Here is a 17251-nt window from a genome sequence, read left to right on the forward strand (position 1 = left end):
TTCTTCAAACACCCCCACTTGCCAAAAAGGACAGTGTCCATTATCTCTCGCCTGCGTATAGGTCATGCATGTACCCCTGTTCATCTTGCCAAAATGCGGATTAAGGATAGCTCCATATGCGAATGCGGCTTGGATGAAGGAACAGCTAACCACATATTTTTCAACTGCCCCAAAATTGACCATTCATTATACGACTTCCTTCCTAAAAAATTCCCTTTTCCGACTAACCTTAAATGTGTCCTTAACTTTACTAATCCCCATACTTTGAAATCTCTAGTTAAATTTATTAACATTAACAAAATTAATTTGTAACAGGCAAGAGCTAGCAGAAAACTAAACCTCCACATTTGTGTTTATTTTCATGTGTTATGTTTATGTATTGTGTTGTCTTATTTGTGATGTCTCTTTGTTTTAGGTATTTTGCTTAGCATACCTTTGAAAATTTAAATTTATCAAAATACCTATACCGTGTAAAAGCTGCGCACGTGATATTGGCGGAACAGTGTGCCCTGTGGCGAAAAACACAAGTTCATCGCCATTAATAAGAAGAAGAAGAAGAAGAAGAAGAACTATGTCAGTGCCTGACGTATGGGAGAGGCACAGGAGGGTGTTTTTGTGACGTCAAACATCAGCGAGTTTTCTGTGCTTCAGACTTGTATGCTCTGTCACGTCATATTGTGTTAAATGTTGCAGTCGAAACTTATAATCGGTCAAGACCATTTTTGAATGCAAAAATCAGTCAAAAGTGGTTTTGACTGATGCCCTTGGTCAATATCACTTTTGACTGATTTTTCCAGTCAAAAGTGATTTTGACCGAAGCGCGTTAGTCATAACCACTTTTGAGTGCAAAAATTTTATTTTTCCGATCGAACAAATTGATAATCTACTTACCTTTTACCTGATGAACTACTTTAAAGATATCTTACCTAGATATCTTTAAAGTAGTAACTAAAATAAATGTGATCAATTTGTATGAACAAATCATAAAAATGTTACACTTTAATGTGTTTTATAACACATTTTTATGATTTCCAAGTTATTTTGACTAATCATTAACACTTTGTATGAATTTTGACTGATTGGTAAAATTTTAAATGAGGCGAAACTTCTTTTGACCGATTATTTGCACTCAAAAGTGGTTTTGACTGATGCCCTTGGTCAATATCACTTTTGACTGATTTTTCCAGTCAAGTGATATTGACCAAGACTGATGCCCTTGGCCTCGGTCAAAACCACTTTTGACTGGAAAAATCAATCAAGTGATATTGACCAAGGGCATCAGTCAAAACAACTTTTGACTGATTTTTGCAGTCAAAAGTGGTTTTGACCGATTATGAGTTTTGACTGTAACATTAACACCTCCCGTATCGCTCCCATACCTCAAGCATTGACTGAGTAACACGCTAGATCTACATAATAATATTATTATAGTCCATTATAGGATTTAGAGTAGGTCTTTTGTGAAAAAATAGCCAATATACCTGTACAATAAATACTTTAATTTCAACACAATTTCAGTATCAACTTACATTATAAATAAGTAACATTTTTGCATATTTAAGTAATAATGTTATAACTAAGTACTTTTTCATTTTTTATAATAATTTTACATAAGCTTTTACGTTTTTTTTACATAAATAATTTGATAAAATATTATGTGAGTTGCAACATAATTTTTAATTCAATATGTAACAATAAAAGTATTGTGGAGATATCAAAATTCAAAGTAACATATAAATTAAACCATTAATTAATTAACTTAGGTATATTTAAAAAAAAACTTCGCAAAGAGAGTGTTTGACATCTTTATAACAAGCCTTGTTATTCATTTATTCCCAAACTAATTAAACCGTCTCAAATAGGGGGTAGATTCTCATGCAATACAGAGCATCTCTGAATAGATAAAACCGTTTTTTGTAAAAATCCGATTTCGATCGCTGCTCACCTTTAAAAAAACACAGTCAAATTCATTTATTCATAGCAAGTTGGATTTTAAGTGCATATGTCCCAATATTCCACCACTGCTTCGGGAAACTGATGTGATCCAGTCAAATCTGACGCCATTTAAGTTTACGTGGTTTTGACTTCCCTCTACTTGAAAAAAAAAACTATATTACTCACGAGAATTGCCCCCCATACTTGGTTAAATATTTCATTCATTTCACAAATTCGTTTAAACACTTGTTTCATTTATTAACATTGTTTTACATTTCTGCATTGTAGTATTTGACTTTTACAAGAAGAAAAGTCAGGAATGTTATTTATAAAATACTGTTTTCATACATATAGTTTTATACGTTAAATACTATTGAACATAACCGTGCATCTTGCTCCCGTAACATTTAGTGCATTTCATAATAACAATGTTAGTAACCCTATACCTATACCTTTAAATAACGCCCGTGTTCACAAACGATGCTTGCTTAAGTGAAGCAGCAAATTGAACGCACAGCGTTGAATAGAGCTCTGTGATTGGTTCGTATGTGACCCCGCGCGTCCACGCGCACTGTGAGAACTCATAGTAATGTTTGTGAAAACGGGCGTATAAGTATCAAAACATCAGTAAATGATAAAAATAAAAAATCATTCAAAATTAAATTCGTATACATAATTTTAAAATGTAGTCGACAGCACGTCAAACTTTACATATCTGTTGAAAAATAGCATCTAATACAAACACTTAAGATGCTGTTTGGCTTATTCAATTGTTTTTGTAAGCACTATTTAATAAAAGTCTAAATAAACAAATAAAGAAATTTTGACTTTAACAGTTTCACTTTGAGATTACACTTTTCGAATATTTGGGTTCCATTAAAGTTAAAATTATTTGAGGGTATTTTTTGTAAGTGAATCTGCGCGTGACGTCACACACATTCGTGTGACAAGAATCATAACATAACGTCGTCTCTTTCTCGCGCGTAAGAATCAGGCTGTATACACTATTGATTAACCACTACATGTATCACAAATATTTCGTAAGCACTCATAGATCGCACACTATAATTTTAACTTTATCGTTATAAACCGTGCTCCAATGACATCTGTCAAAATCATTATGGTCCATATAGGTCGCTCAACGAGAGTTGAGACTTGGGGCCATCAACACAAGCAAAGATTTGTATACGCTGTCTGCGCTGACATCTTGCGAAGTTGGACTAACAAATGCTTTCGCCTGCAGAGTTAAGGCCTGTCCAAGAGGGCGAATTCTACGCGCGAAGAATCCATACGCGCATTGGCGAGATACTAGGAGCCAATACATTGCGTCCACAAGACGCGCGAGTTGAAAATTCGCGCGTAAATCTCGTCATACAATACGCCCGTGTTCGCGCGTAGGATTCGCGGCGAATTCGCCCACCTGGACAAGGCCTCAACAAGAACGAAGTAGCTTGTATTCGATATTTAAACTGGTATTTGCAATGTGTTGTGTTCTGTATTCAAATACTTCAGTGTGAGTACGCGTTTGTCTCAACTTTCGTTGGACGACCTATACAAAACGCTCAACTCAATTAAGTGCTTGAAACTGAATCAAGTGTGGTCATTAACATCAGTTCAGTTTATTAAAGTACGCCTTTTTATCGCATTGCCATAACAGGAAATGTGTTTACATATTTTTGACAGCTGTCAAGAGAGCCATGTTTTATCACACTGCTTTGTGCACTTATTTCTAAGCCTGCATAATGTTCTTCATAGGCTAATATCACAATGGAATTACTATTTCACAATCTGCATACAATTTTGATCTTTATATCATCAACAAAAGGGTCTACATTCGTAAGTACATTTCAGAACCATAGACACAACTGGGGCAGTTATACGCATTTTTTACTTTCAGTTGCGAGCACTTATTAGGAAATACATAGAGAACATCTTCGGTAAATGCATTATTTATATACTTTTTAAAATGCTTCTAAATGTTTATTTAGATATTTCTATGAGAATTAGTCCAAGCGAATCTGAACTTTATTTTTATTATTATCAGAGCATATTTTAACTGCGTACTGACAATACACGATTGTCCCTAGTAGTTCGTTAGGAATGACAATAATTAATGGAATGAAATAAATAAAGAAATACTGCTCGCAACTGAACTACTGTATAGAAGACGCTTATCGATCTTTAAAATTAATTAAGATTTTAAAAGAAGCGTTTCGTCCACATTGATAAAGGAATCTCGCTTTTGACAATTATTTCATCAAGTAACTTTTTTATTATTAAGTTTCATCTGTAACTTTCTAAAAACTTGAAAACTATTGTCGTGGGTTCGACTTCCATCTTAGGCAATTATATTTTTTCAAGTTATTAGAAATCGTGCATATTTTATCAAAGGTTTAAATGCTACATTCTATGTATTTATCAGTGACTTAAATACCATACAATTATGCCCGTTTTCACCATTATTCCCTAATTTTTGAGTGACCCCTATGAAAACAAAATTCCTGTTATTTGTTACCAAAGGGGTCACTTAAAAATTAGGGATTGATGGTGAAAACGGGCATTACACTATTATCGCGCACCATTACCCGTAACCATAGATAACAAAACATTTCCAAAACCAAGATCCCTTTATCAACTGGTCCTTTCCACCCCGGTCTCCCCTACTTATGGCTGCCGAGCGTGCCCTTACACACGTATCCTTTGAGCGCCAACACGCCCCTGCACTTGATGTGAACCTGGTACCGAGCGCACCAATCCAAGTTGTGGCAACCTACTCCCGCGTCTGAGAGAGTTTTGACAGCTGCTATGGAGAGTAGATCTGGGGACAATGGATGGTTTTAAAGTTAATAAGGTAAGTAGCGGTAAAACTAAAAGGAAGATAATGTAACTATAACTCAAAAAAATGGGTTATTTTTTCTGAAAATGGCCCAAAACTGTAGTCGACTTGAAGAAAGCTACCTGCCTACATTTTCATATCATTTGTTTTCTAAAGGTGCTTCTTACCTGGGGGTCGGCGTGTGTCATTGCGCTGCATGTCAATGGCGCAATAGAAGTGGGCACGATATAGCACGAGACCAAGTTGCTATGCACCGTAGACGTCTTTAAGAAAGCGAGTTGTCTAGGTCTCTAATGCCCTTTTTTACCATCAATCCCTAATTTTTAAGTGACCTGTATGGTAACACATAACAGGAATTTTGTTTTCATAGGGGTCACTTAAAATCAGGGATTGATGGTGAAAACGGGCATAAGTATTCTTTTATCCCTGAGTGGTGGCAGTTCTTACCTGGCGCGACAGAAAGCAAACAGCGACGGCGGTACGACAACACGAGGTGTTGGTTGATACACCAAAGTCGACTTGAAGAAAGCGACTATAGTCTATCCAATATAGCTTGATTAGAATGACAGCTGTCAAACGAATGTGACTAGTGCTGGGTATGTTTCGTACGGTTCACATAGATGTATCGATAAGTTTTCGAAAAAATGATATAAAAAATGCACCCAATTTTTCTTCATATCTTTATTCATAAAAATGACAATTATAATTTAAATTTAAAGAGAGTAAAATTTAAAATTCATGTCAAGGGTGTACAACCTAAGTCGTAGTCATTATCATCAGTGTTCTTCAGTGGTTTTTTCCTCTTGCTAGAGGGCGGTGGGCATCTCTTCTAGAGCAACGGTGCTATGAATACCCAAAAAATTATCGGTGATTGATTTCCGATGTTTGATTATTTAAGAATGAAATGTTTTTTGGTTTTTAATAGTGAACATTTAGAAAAACGTATAACTTGACTTAAATATGTTAAAAAATTAGTTAGAATTTTTTTTTGTTAAATATGTTATTTATATTATTTGTAGAGACGTCGTTAATACTCTAGCTTGATTTTTATAATTTCGAATTACTACTTATTGGTGTAATTTAACGCTGCATTTACACGAAATTAACATTTTTATTGGAAGCACTGTCGTCGAAAATATTGTTTGTAGGTCAGACGTGAATTATTTCTTGTCCGCCAATATTTAGCTCTCATTGATCGCTACTACAAAGTTATGTCGTTACTTTTGATGGCAGCTGTCATTCTAATCAAGCTATATTGGATAGACTATAGTCTGGGTCTCTATCGGGCCAGATCCTTGCTCTCTTTATTAGATTCTTCTCACTCGTTGGCGCGGCAGAAGGCGTGCAGCGAGGGCAGGTTGATCTATACTACAGCCAGGTTGAAGTAAACCTAAAGCATCTGGCCCGTAAGAATTTGATTTAGAAGTGTATATGCTTACCTGGTGATCTGATAAAGGTCGCGGGAAGTACCTAGATGCGGGCAGCGGAGGTCCGGTTTTTGTGGAAATCCTTGGGGGAGGCCTTTGTCCAACAGTGGGCGTCATTTGGCTGAAATAAACAATGCTTACCTGGCGGGTTTAGGTCCCAATCAGGTCATATCCTTTAGTGGTTCTTACCTGGTGTCAGGAGTCCAAGTTGATATGAACCACGGTCGCTTGAAGAAAGCGACTAGTCTAAGACCCTACGTGTTCAAACTCCTTTATTCCTGAAGAGGGGTCCCTACGTCATCATATCCTTTATGAGTGATGGTAGTTCTTACCTGGCGGGTCAGCGTGCGTCAGCAGCTGCACGTCGTTAGCACTCTTGTAGCAGAATTCTGGGCTGACATTGTGTAGGTTTGTTTTGACACAACAAGAAGAATAAGCGACTAGCCTAGGTCCGTGTTTATGTATGAGCTTCTCACCTGGCGGGTCGGCGTGCGTCAACAGCTGAAGGGCATAAGCACAACAAAAAGCGGCGCGACACATGTGCAACACCACAGTTGCTTGAAGGAAGCGACTAGTGTATCCCTGAGTGCATCTTACCTGGTGGAAAAGCGTGCGTCAGTAGCTGTCTTTAGCGCGACAAAAAGCAACACGCCAGAACACGATGACAGGTTGATTCACACCTAACATTAAAAAAGTCTAGGACCTTATTTGTTCATATGAGCTTCTCACCTGGCGGGTCGGCGTGCGTCAGCAGCTGCACGTCGTTGGCGCGGCAGAAGGCGTGCAGCGAGGGCGGCACGACGCAGCACGAGGCCAGGTTGATCTGCGCGATGGCCGGCCGGACGCGCGCCCACGCGTGCAGCTTGCGAGACATTACCTAGTACTCACCCAGCCACCCAGACAAACAGGAGGTCTACTCTGAAACACCGTTTACGTAGTTTCGGGTCTATCTGTTACCGTCGCTCGCGCTGGCATCTCGCTTTGCGTGAGAGGGAGGGCAACATTCGAAACTTCTGATAACGTTTTTCGGAGTAACCCCGCAGGTTGATCTGTGCTATAGCCAGCAGGACGCGCGCCCACGCGTGCAGCTTGCGAGACATTACCTAGTTATAGCTCTGAGATCAGTCTTGATTCTTCTTACCTGATCAACAGCTGGACTTTGTTAACATGACAGAAGGCACGACACAGCACGAGATCTGTGAAATATGATAGTCGACTTGAAGGAAGCGACTATCTATACTTAATTACCTAGTTACACCCTAGAGAAGTCCAGTTAGATTCTTCTTACCAAGAGGATAAAAAAGCTGCTTAAAGCGACAGAAAATGGCATAACACAGCATGAGGCCAGATTAAATTGCATGATTGTCGACTTGAAGAAAGATACTTCCTTCCTTTCTTACCTGTTAATATGCTTCTTCTTACCTGATGGGTTGGCGTGCGTCAATAGCTTCACGTCATTAGTGCGACAAAAAGTGACACGACACAGCACGAGACCAAGTTGTCAGTCGACTTAAAGAAAGCGACTGGCCTACTTGTTTTCTTTTTCTTTCTTAAGGTATAGTCTGGTCGCGACTGTGCGACTGGCACCCGCAGTGAGTGTGCGAGCGCGATAGCAACATAATTACGCGCGAGCGATAAGGATGGGTAGCTTGGGGTCATTGGACAAAATTCTACGTGCTCACGGACCAGGCTTTAGTTCTCACCTGGCGGGTCGGCGTGCGTCAGCAGCTGCACGTCGTTGGCGCGGCAGAAGGCGTGCAGCGAGGGCGGCACGACGCAGCACGAGGCCAGGTTGATCTGTGCTATAGCCAGCTTAAAGTAAACCTAAGCATCTGGCCCGTAAGAGCTTGATTTAGAAGTGTATATGCTTACCTGGTGACCTGGTAAAGGTCGCGGGAAGTACATGGATGGGGGCAGCGCAGGACCCATTTTTTGTGGAAATCCTTGGGGGAGGCCTTTGTCCAGCAGTGGGCTTCTTTGGCTGAAACGAACAATGCTTACCTGGCCGGGTTTAGGTCCCAATTAGGTCATATCCTTTAGTGGTTCTTACCTGGTGTCATGAGTCCAAGTTGATATGAACCACGGTCGCTTGAAGAAAGCGACTAGTCTAAGACCCTACGTGTTCAAACTCCTTTATTCCTGAAGAGGGGTCCCTACGTCATCATATCCTTTATGAGTGATGGTAGTTCTTACCTGGCGGGTCAGCGTGCGTCAGCAGCTGCACGTCGTTAGCACTCTTGTAGCAGAATTCTGGGCTGACATTGTGTAGGTTTGTTTTGACACAACAAGAAGAATAAGCGACTAGCCTAGGTCCGTTTTTATGTATGAGCTTCTCACCTGGCGGGTCGGCGTGCGTCAACAGCTGAAGAGCATAAGCACAACAAAAAGCGGCGCGACACATGTGCAACACCACAGTTGCCTGAAGGAAGCGACTAGTGTATCCCTGAGTGCATCTTACCTGGTGGAACAGCGTGCGTCAGTAGCTGTCTTTAGCGCGACAAAAAGCAACACGCCAGAACACGATGACAGGTTGATTCACACCTAACATTAAAAAAGTCTAGGACCTTATTTGTTCATATGAGCTTCTCACCTGGCGGGTCGGCGTGCGTCAGCAGCTGCACGTCGTTGGCGCGGCAGAAGGCGTGCAGCGAGGGCGGCACGACGCAGCACGAGGCCAGGTTGATCTGCGCGATGGCCGGCCGGACGCGCGCCCACGCGTGGAGCTTGCGAGACATTACCTAGTACTCACCCAGACAACCAGGAGGTCTACTCTGAAACACCGTTTACGTAGTTTCGGGTCTATCTGTTACCGTCGCTCGCGCTGGCATCTCGCTTTGCGTGAGAGGGATGACAACATTCGAAACTTCTGATAACGTTTTTCGGAGTAACCCCGCAGGTTGATCTGTGCTATAGCCAGCAGGACGCGCGCCCACGCGTGCAGCTTGCGAGACGTTACCTAGTTATAGCTCTGAGATCAGTCTGGATCAGCTGGACTTTGTTAACATGACAGAAGGCACGACACAGCACGAGGTCAGGTTGTGAAATATGGTAGTTGACTTGAAGGAAGCGACTATCTATTTCATTACCTAGTTACACCCTACAGAAGTCCAGTTAGATTCTTCTTACCTGGAGGATCAGAGGGCCTAGCGTGAGTTTACATCAAACGCGCTCACTAGTGAGCGCGTCAAAAATGACATTAAATAAATGACGGATTGTACAGCGCCCCTAGCGGGAAACGTTTAAAAACTAAAATTTGCATAAATTTTTTAACGCGCTCACTAGTGCGCGTTAAGCGCGTTAAGAGCTTCCTTACCTGATATATCCTTGAGAAGTCTTCGTAAGAAGACTTCTACTTCTTCTTCTTATGGATTAATAGCTCTATGTCAAAGGGGCGATAAAAAGGTACACGACACAGCAACAAGCCAAGTTGCAGACCAGTAGCTTTCCGCAGTCAACTTGCAGAAAGAGACTCGTCTAGGGCTATACTCTAGGACCCTACGTGTTCATGCTTCTCACCTGGCGGGTCGGCGTGCGTCAGCAGCTGCACGTCGTTGGCGCGGCAGAAGGCGTGCAGCGAGGGCGGCACGACGCAGCACGAGGCCAGGTTGATCTATACTACAGCCAGGTTGAGGTAAACCTATAGCATCTGGCCCATAGAAAGCTAGAATTAGAAGTGTATATACTTACCTGGTGACCTGGTAAAGGTCGCGGGAAGTACCTGGATGCGGGAAGCGCAGGGCCGGTCTTTGTGGAAATCCTTGGGGAAGGCCTTTGTCCAACAGTGGGCGTCGTTTGGCTGAAACGAACAATGCTTACCTGGCGGGTCGGCGTGCGTCAGCAGCTGCACGTCGTTGGCGCGGCAGAAGGCGTGCAGCGAGGGCGGCACGACGCAGCACGAGGCCAGGTTGATCTGCGCGATGGCCGCTTGAAGAAAGCTACTTGGTTTAGGTCCCGATCAGGTCATATCCCTTAGTGGTTCTTACCTAGTGTCAAGAGGCCAGGTTGATCTGCACCATTCGCTTGAAGAAAGCGACTAGTCTGGGTCTCTATCGGGCCATATCCTTTATTCTAGCTCAGTAGCGGCGTAAGTGGGGTGCGGTTGTCTTTCAATCTTCGAATCGGTAGGTAACCCCAAAATCCTGGGGGTACCATGGGGTGTCTTAGGACTTATGACGGGGGGGGGGGGGGAGGTGATCGCCCAATCAGGGCATATCCTTTAGTGGTTCTTACCTGGTGTCATGAGTCCAAGTTGTCGCTTGAAGAAAGCGACTAGACTGGGTCTATCGGGCCATATCCTTGCTCTCTTTATTAGATTCTTCTCACCTGGCGGATCAGCGTGCGTCAGCAGCTGCACGTCGTTGGCGCGGCAGAAGGCGTGCAGCGAGGGAGGCACGACGCAGCACGAGGCCAGGTTGATCTGCGCGATGGCCGGCCGGACGCGCGCCCACGCGTGGAGCTTGCGTAAACAACCGCCGCCAACGTCGGCCACGCCTAACTGGTGGACGCGACCTAGAAGGTGTTTAAAGGATGCTTAAAACGGTATCGCTTAAAATTCTCAGCTACAATGAAAAAAAAAACAGGAAAACTTTTAGAGATATAGAGAAGTGCCAACTAATGCGCTGAGTTTACACATAAAGTAATCAAAATATGTGCTCTTTATTTAATTATTACTCAACGGTCGAATAATCTTTAGTACTACGCAAGCAATGTAAACTGTTTACAGTAAGCAGTTTACGTCGCTGCTATCATCAATGTGTTCTGTTTTTGGGCATATTGCTGCGACACCGGCCCTGCCCCCTTGTCACATCTCCCTTTAGTTTCTGTGATCTGTGGGAAAACCAATGTGACCGACATAGCTTGCAAAATTACAGGGCACGTGGCTCGAAGAGCTGATGGCCTTTAGGGAAGAAAAGTTCTTGAGTGGTTACCACGGGCCTGTGTGGGCAGGCCTACTAGGTGGACTGACGATCTGGTGAAGGTCGTGGGATGTACATGGATGCGGGCAGCGTAGGACCGATTGTTGTGGAAGTCTTTGGAGGAGACCTTTGAAATTATAGCATTAGCTACCTATTGGTAATGAAATTTTCACATTGGATAGCTTCAAAGATATGTTTAACATTACGTTGTTTTTTATTTACCCAGATGCCATTAATCTACTTATTAACATTACGATTACGATACTTATCAGTCACACAGCGTTTAAGTGATGTTGTTTAGACAGCTGAACCAACACTTGGACAGAGTAGTTCTAAATGTGTGTCAGCCAAAACGTCAAGCTGTAAGTACTCATGCTCGTTTCACACATTTCCACAACGACCGGTCATGTCTACATCCAGATGCTTCCAGCTACTTCGCCAGATTTTCGGTTCAATGGACAAATTATCTGCTAAAATGGTAGTTTTACCTACCGTTAGCTGTTTGCCCCACCCACTACCACTTAAGTACTCATTTTCGTTGTTTCGTCCACTGCTGGACAAAGGCCTCCCCTAAGGATTTCCACAAAGACCGGTCTTGCGCCGCTTTAGCATCCAGCCACCTCCCGCGACCTTCACCAGATCGTCCGTCCTCCTAGTGGGAGGCCTGCTCACGCTACGTCTTCCGGCTCGTGGTCGCCACTCAAGAACTTTCCTGCCCCAGCGGCCATCAGCTCTACGAGCTATGTGCCCCGCCCACTGCCACTTGATTTTAGCGATTCTGCTCTCATAAGTACTCATTTACTACTCGGTAAATATTGTACTTGAAACTCGTTACCCTCAGTTTTATACCCAACAAAAGATGATAAATTACCTTCTTTGGTTATTAAATTTTACATTAAGATTTGCATCTTAAGATTGTCAAGCTAAAACTTTTCCTAGCTGATTCAGCGTAATACTCTTGAAAAATATGACGGATTTTCTCAATGTCCCAGTAGCTCATTTTGAAGCATAGATCATTGCGAGTTTGTAAAAATTGAGTTACCTTCTTCAACATAGTCTTCTAGCACGCTCCACAGCACCTTGATCCCAGGCAATATCGCTTCACACTTCCTAGCATCCGCCTCGCTGTAAACCTCTCGCGTTTGAGACCTATAGCTCCCAGTTTCATACTCAAAGAAGATGATGGTAATTACATTCTTTAACATAGTCTTCTAGCACGCTCCACAGCATCTTAACCCCAGCTAGGATCGCTTCACACTTCCTGGCATCTGCTTTGCTGTAAACCTCTGCCTCGCGTTTGACTCCTGTAGCTACAAGTTTCATACTCAAAGAAGATGACGGTAATTACGTTCTTTAACATAGTCTTCTAGCACGCTCCACAGCACCTTGATCCCAGGCAATATGGCTTCACACTTCCTGGCGTCTGCTTCGCTATAAACCTCTCGCGTTTGAGACCTATAGCTCCCAGTTTCATACACAAAGAAGATGATGATAGTTACCTTCTTTAACATAGTCTTCTAGCACGCTCCACAGCACCCTAATCCCAGGCAATATCGCTTCACGCTTCCTGGCGTCTGCTTCGCTGTAAACCTCTCGCGTTTGAGACATAGTTTCCAGTTTAATACTCAAAGAAGATGACGGTAATTACCTTCTTTAACATAGTCTTCTAGCACGCTCCACAGCACCTTAATCCCAGGTAGGATCGCTTCACATTTCCTGGCGTCTGCTTCGCTGTAAACCTCTGCCTCGCGTTTGAGACCTGCGGCTCCCAGTTTCATACTCAAAAAAGATTATGGTAATTACCTTCTTTAACATAGTCTTCTAGCACGCTCCACAGCACCTTAATCCCAGGCAATATCGCTTCACACTTCCTAGCATCCGCCTCGCTGTAAACCTCTCGCGTTTGAGACCTATAGCTTCCAGTTTCATACTCAAAAAAGATTATGGTAATTACCTTCTTTAACATAGTCTTCTAGCACGCTCCACAGCACCTTGATCCCAGGCAATATCGCTTCACACTTCCTAGCATCCGCCTCGCTGTAAACCTCTCGCGTTTGAGACCTATAGCTCCCAGTTTCATACTCAAAGAAGATGATGGTAATTACATTCTTTAACATAGTCTTCTAGCACGCTCCACAGCACCTTAACCCCAGCTAGGATCGCTTCACACTTCCTGGCATCTGCTTTGCTGTAAACCTCTGCCTCGCGTTTGACTCCTGTAGCTACAAGTTTCATACTCAAAGAAGATGACGGTAATTACCTTCTTTAACATAGTCTTCTAGCACGCTCCACAGCACCTTAATCCCAGGTAGGATCGCTTCACATTTCCTGGCGTCTGCTTCGCTGTAAACCTCTGCCTCGCGTTTGAGACCTGCGGCTCCCAGTTTCATACTCAAAAAAGATTATGGTAATTACCTTCTTTAACATAGTCTTCTAGCACGCTCCACAGCACCTTAATCCCAGGCAATATCGCTTCACACTTCCTAGCATCCGCCTCGCTGTAAACCTCTCGCGTTTGAGACCTATAGCTTCCAGTTTCATACTCAAAAAAGATTATGGTAATTACCTTCTTTAACATAGTCTTCTAGCACGCTCCACAGCACCTTGATCCCAGGCAATATCGCTTCACACTTCCTAGCATCCGCCTCGCTGTAAACCTCTCGCGTTTGAGACCTATAGCTCCCAGTTTCATACTCAAAGAAGATGATGGTAATTACATTCTTTAACATAGTCTTCTAGCACGCTCCACAGCACCTTAACCCCAGCTAGGATCGCTTCACACTTCCTGGCATCTGCTTTGCTGTAAACCTCTGCCTCGCGTTTGACTCCTGTAGCTACAAGTTTCATACTCAAAGAAGATGACGGTAATTACCTTCTTTAACATAGTCTTCTAGCACGCTCCACAGCACCTTAATCCCAGGTAGGATCGCTTCACATTTCCTGGCGTCTGCTTCGCTGTAAACCTCTGCCTCGCGTTTGAGACCTGCGGCTCCCAGTTTCATACTCAAAAAAGATTATGGTAATTACCTTCTTTAACATAGTCTTCTAGCACGCTCCACAGCACCTTAATCCCAGGCAATATCGCTTCACACTTCCTAGCATCCGCCTCGCTGTAAACCTCTCGCGTTTGAGACCTATAGCTTCCAGTTTCATACTCAAAAAAGATTATGGTAATTACCTTCTTTAACATAGTCTTCTAGCACGCTCCACAGCACCTTGATCCCAGGCAATATCGCTTCACACTTCCTAGCATCCGCCTCGCTGTAAACCTCTCGCGTTTGAGACCTATAGCTTCCAGTTTCATACTCAAAAAAGATTATGGTAATTACCTTCTTTAACATAGTCTTCTAGCACGCTCCACAGCACCTTAATCCCAGGCAATATCGCTTCACACTTCCTAGCATCCGCCTCGCTGTAAACCTCTCGCGTTTGAGACCTATAGCTTCCAGTTTCATACTCAAAAAAGATTATGGTAATTACCTTCTTTAACATAGTCTTCTAGCACGCTCCACAGCACCTTGATCCCAGGCAATATGGCTTCACACTTCCTGGCGTCTGCTTCGCTATAAACCTCTCGCGTTTGAGACCTATAGCTTCCAGTTTCATACTCAAAGAAGATGACGGTAATTACCTTCTTTAACATAGTCTTCTAGCACGCTCCACAGCACCCTAATCCCAGGCAATATCGCTTCACGCTTCCTGGCGTCTGCTTCGCTGTAAACCTCTCGCGTTTGAGACATAGTTTCCAGTTTAATACTCAAAGAAGATGACGGTAATTACCTTCTTTAACATAGTCTTCTAGCACGCTCCACAGCACCTTAATCCCAGGTAGGATCGCTTCACATTTCCTGGCGTCTGCTTCGCTGTAAACCTCTGCCTCGCGTTTGAGACCTGCGGCTCCCAGTTTCATACTCAAAAAAGATTATGGTAATTACCTTCTTTAACATAGTCTTCTAGCACGCTCCACAGCACCTTAATCCCAGGCAATATCGCTTCACACTTCCTAGCATCCGCCTCGCTGTAAACCTCTCGCGTTTGAGACCTATAGCTTCCAGTTTCATACTCAAAAAAGATTATGGTAATTACCTTCTTTAACATAGTCTTCTAGCACGCTCCACAGCACCTTGATCCCAGGCAATATCGCTTCACACTTCCTAGCATCCGCCTCGCTGTAAACCTCTCGCGTTTGAGACCTATAGCTCCCAGTTTCATACTCAAAGAAGATGATGGTAATTACATTCTTTAACATAGTCTTCTAGCACGCTCCACAGCACCTTAACCCCAGCTAGGATCGCTTCACACTTCCTGGCATCTGCTTTGCTGTAAACCTCTGCCTCGCGTTTGACTCCTGTAGCTACAAGTTTCATACTCAAAGAAGATGACGGTAATTACCTTCTTTAACATAGTCTTCTAGCACGCTCCACAGCACCTTAATCCCAGGTAGGATCGCTTCACATTTCCTGGCGTCTGCTTCGCTGTAAACCTCTGCCTCGCGTTTGAGACCTGCGGCTCCCAGTTTCATACTCAAAAAAGATTATGGTAATTACCTTCTTTAACATAGTCTTCTAGCACGCTCCACAGCACCTTAATCCCAGGCAATATCGCTTCACACTTCCTAGCATCCGCCTCGCTGTAAACCTCTCGCGTTTGAGACCTATAGCTTCCAGTTTCATACTCAAAAAAGATTATGGTAATTACCTTCTTTAACATAGTCTTCTAGCACGCTCCACAGCACCTTGATCCCAGGCAATATCGCTTCACACTTCCTAGCATCCGCCTCGCTGTAAACCTCTCGCGTTTGAGACCTATAGCTTCCAGTTTCATACTCAAAAAAGATTATGGTAATTACCTTCTTTAACATAGTCTTCTAGCACGCTCCACAGCACCTTAATCCCAGGCAATATCGCTTCACACTTCCTAGCATCCGCCTCGCTGTAAACCTCTCGCGTTTGAGACCTATAGCTTCCAGTTTCATACTCAAAAAAGATTATGGTAATTACCTTCTTTAACATAGTCTTCTAGCACGCTCCACAGCACCTTGATCCCAGGCAATATGGCTTCACACTTCCTGGCGTCTGCTTCGCTATAAACCTCTCGCGTTTGAGACCTATAGCTTCCAGTTTCATACTCAAAGAAGATGACGGTAATTACCTTCTTTAACATAGTCTTCTAGCACGCTCCACAGCACCCTAATCCCAGGCAATATCGCTTCACGCTTCCTGGCGTCTGCTTCGCTGTAAACCTCTCGCGTTTGAGACATAGTTTCCAGTTTAATACTCAAAGAAGATGACGGTAATTACCTTCTTTAACATAGTCTTCTAGCACGCTCCACAGCACCTTAATCCCAGGTAGGATCGCTTCACATTTCCTGGCGTCTGCTTCGCTGTAAACCTCTGCCTCGCGTTTGAGACCTGCGGCTCCCAGTTTCATACTCAAAAAAGATTATGGTAATTACCTTCTTTAACATAGTCTTCTAGCACGCTCCACAGCACCTTAATCCCAGGCAATATCGCTTCACACTTCCTAGCATCCGCCTCGCTGTAAACCTCTCGCGTTTGAGACCTATAGCTTCCAGTTTCATACTCAAAAAAGATTATGGTAATTACCTTCTTTAACATAGTCTTCTAGCACGCTCCACAGCACCTTGATCCCAGGCAATATCGCTTCACACTTCCTAGCATCCGCCTCGCTGTAAACCTCTCGCGTTTGAGACCTATAGCTCTCAGTTTCATACTCAAAGAAGATGATGGTAATTACATTCTTTAACATAGTCTTCTAGCACGCTCCACAGCACCTTAACCCCAGCTAGGATCGCTTCACACTTCCTGGCATCTGCTTTGCTGTAAACCTCTGCCTCGCGTTTGACTCCTGTAGCTACAAGTTTCATACTCAAAGAAGATGACGGTAATTACCTTCTTTAACATAGTCTTCTAGCACGCTCCACAGCACCCTAATCCCAGGCAATATCGCTTCACGCTTCCTGGCGTCTGCTTCGCTGTAAACCTCTCGCGTTTGAGACATAGTTTCCAGTTTAATACTCAAAGAAGATGACGGTAATTACCTTCTTTAACATAGTCTTCTAGCACGCTCCACAGCACCTTAATCCCAGGTAGGATCGCTTCACATTTCCTGGCGTC

General features: G+C 43.3%; 1 protein-coding gene across 1 annotated transcript; it reads right to left on the bottom strand.

The window, feature by feature from the left end:
• Positions 1-1478: 1478 nt before the first annotated feature.
• On the bottom strand, positions 1479-7311 carry LOC135082684 (glutamate--cysteine ligase regulatory subunit-like). The gene is made up of 2 exons (XM_063977468.1): positions 6928-7311; positions 1479-4753 (listed from the first exon to the last, which is right to left on the bottom strand). The coding sequence occupies exons 1-2, from the start codon at positions 7070-7072 to the stop codon at positions 4596-4598; spliced, it is 303 nt and encodes a 100-aa protein (XP_063833538.1). The 5' UTR covers positions 7073-7311; the 3' UTR covers positions 1479-4595.
• Positions 7312-17251: the final 9940 nt, after the last annotated feature.

Source organism: Ostrinia nubilalis, chromosome 22, assembly GCF_963855985.1.
Source record: "Ostrinia nubilalis chromosome 22, ilOstNubi1.1, whole genome shotgun sequence".
Taxonomy (NCBI): domain Eukaryota; kingdom Metazoa; phylum Arthropoda; class Insecta; order Lepidoptera; family Crambidae; genus Ostrinia; species Ostrinia nubilalis.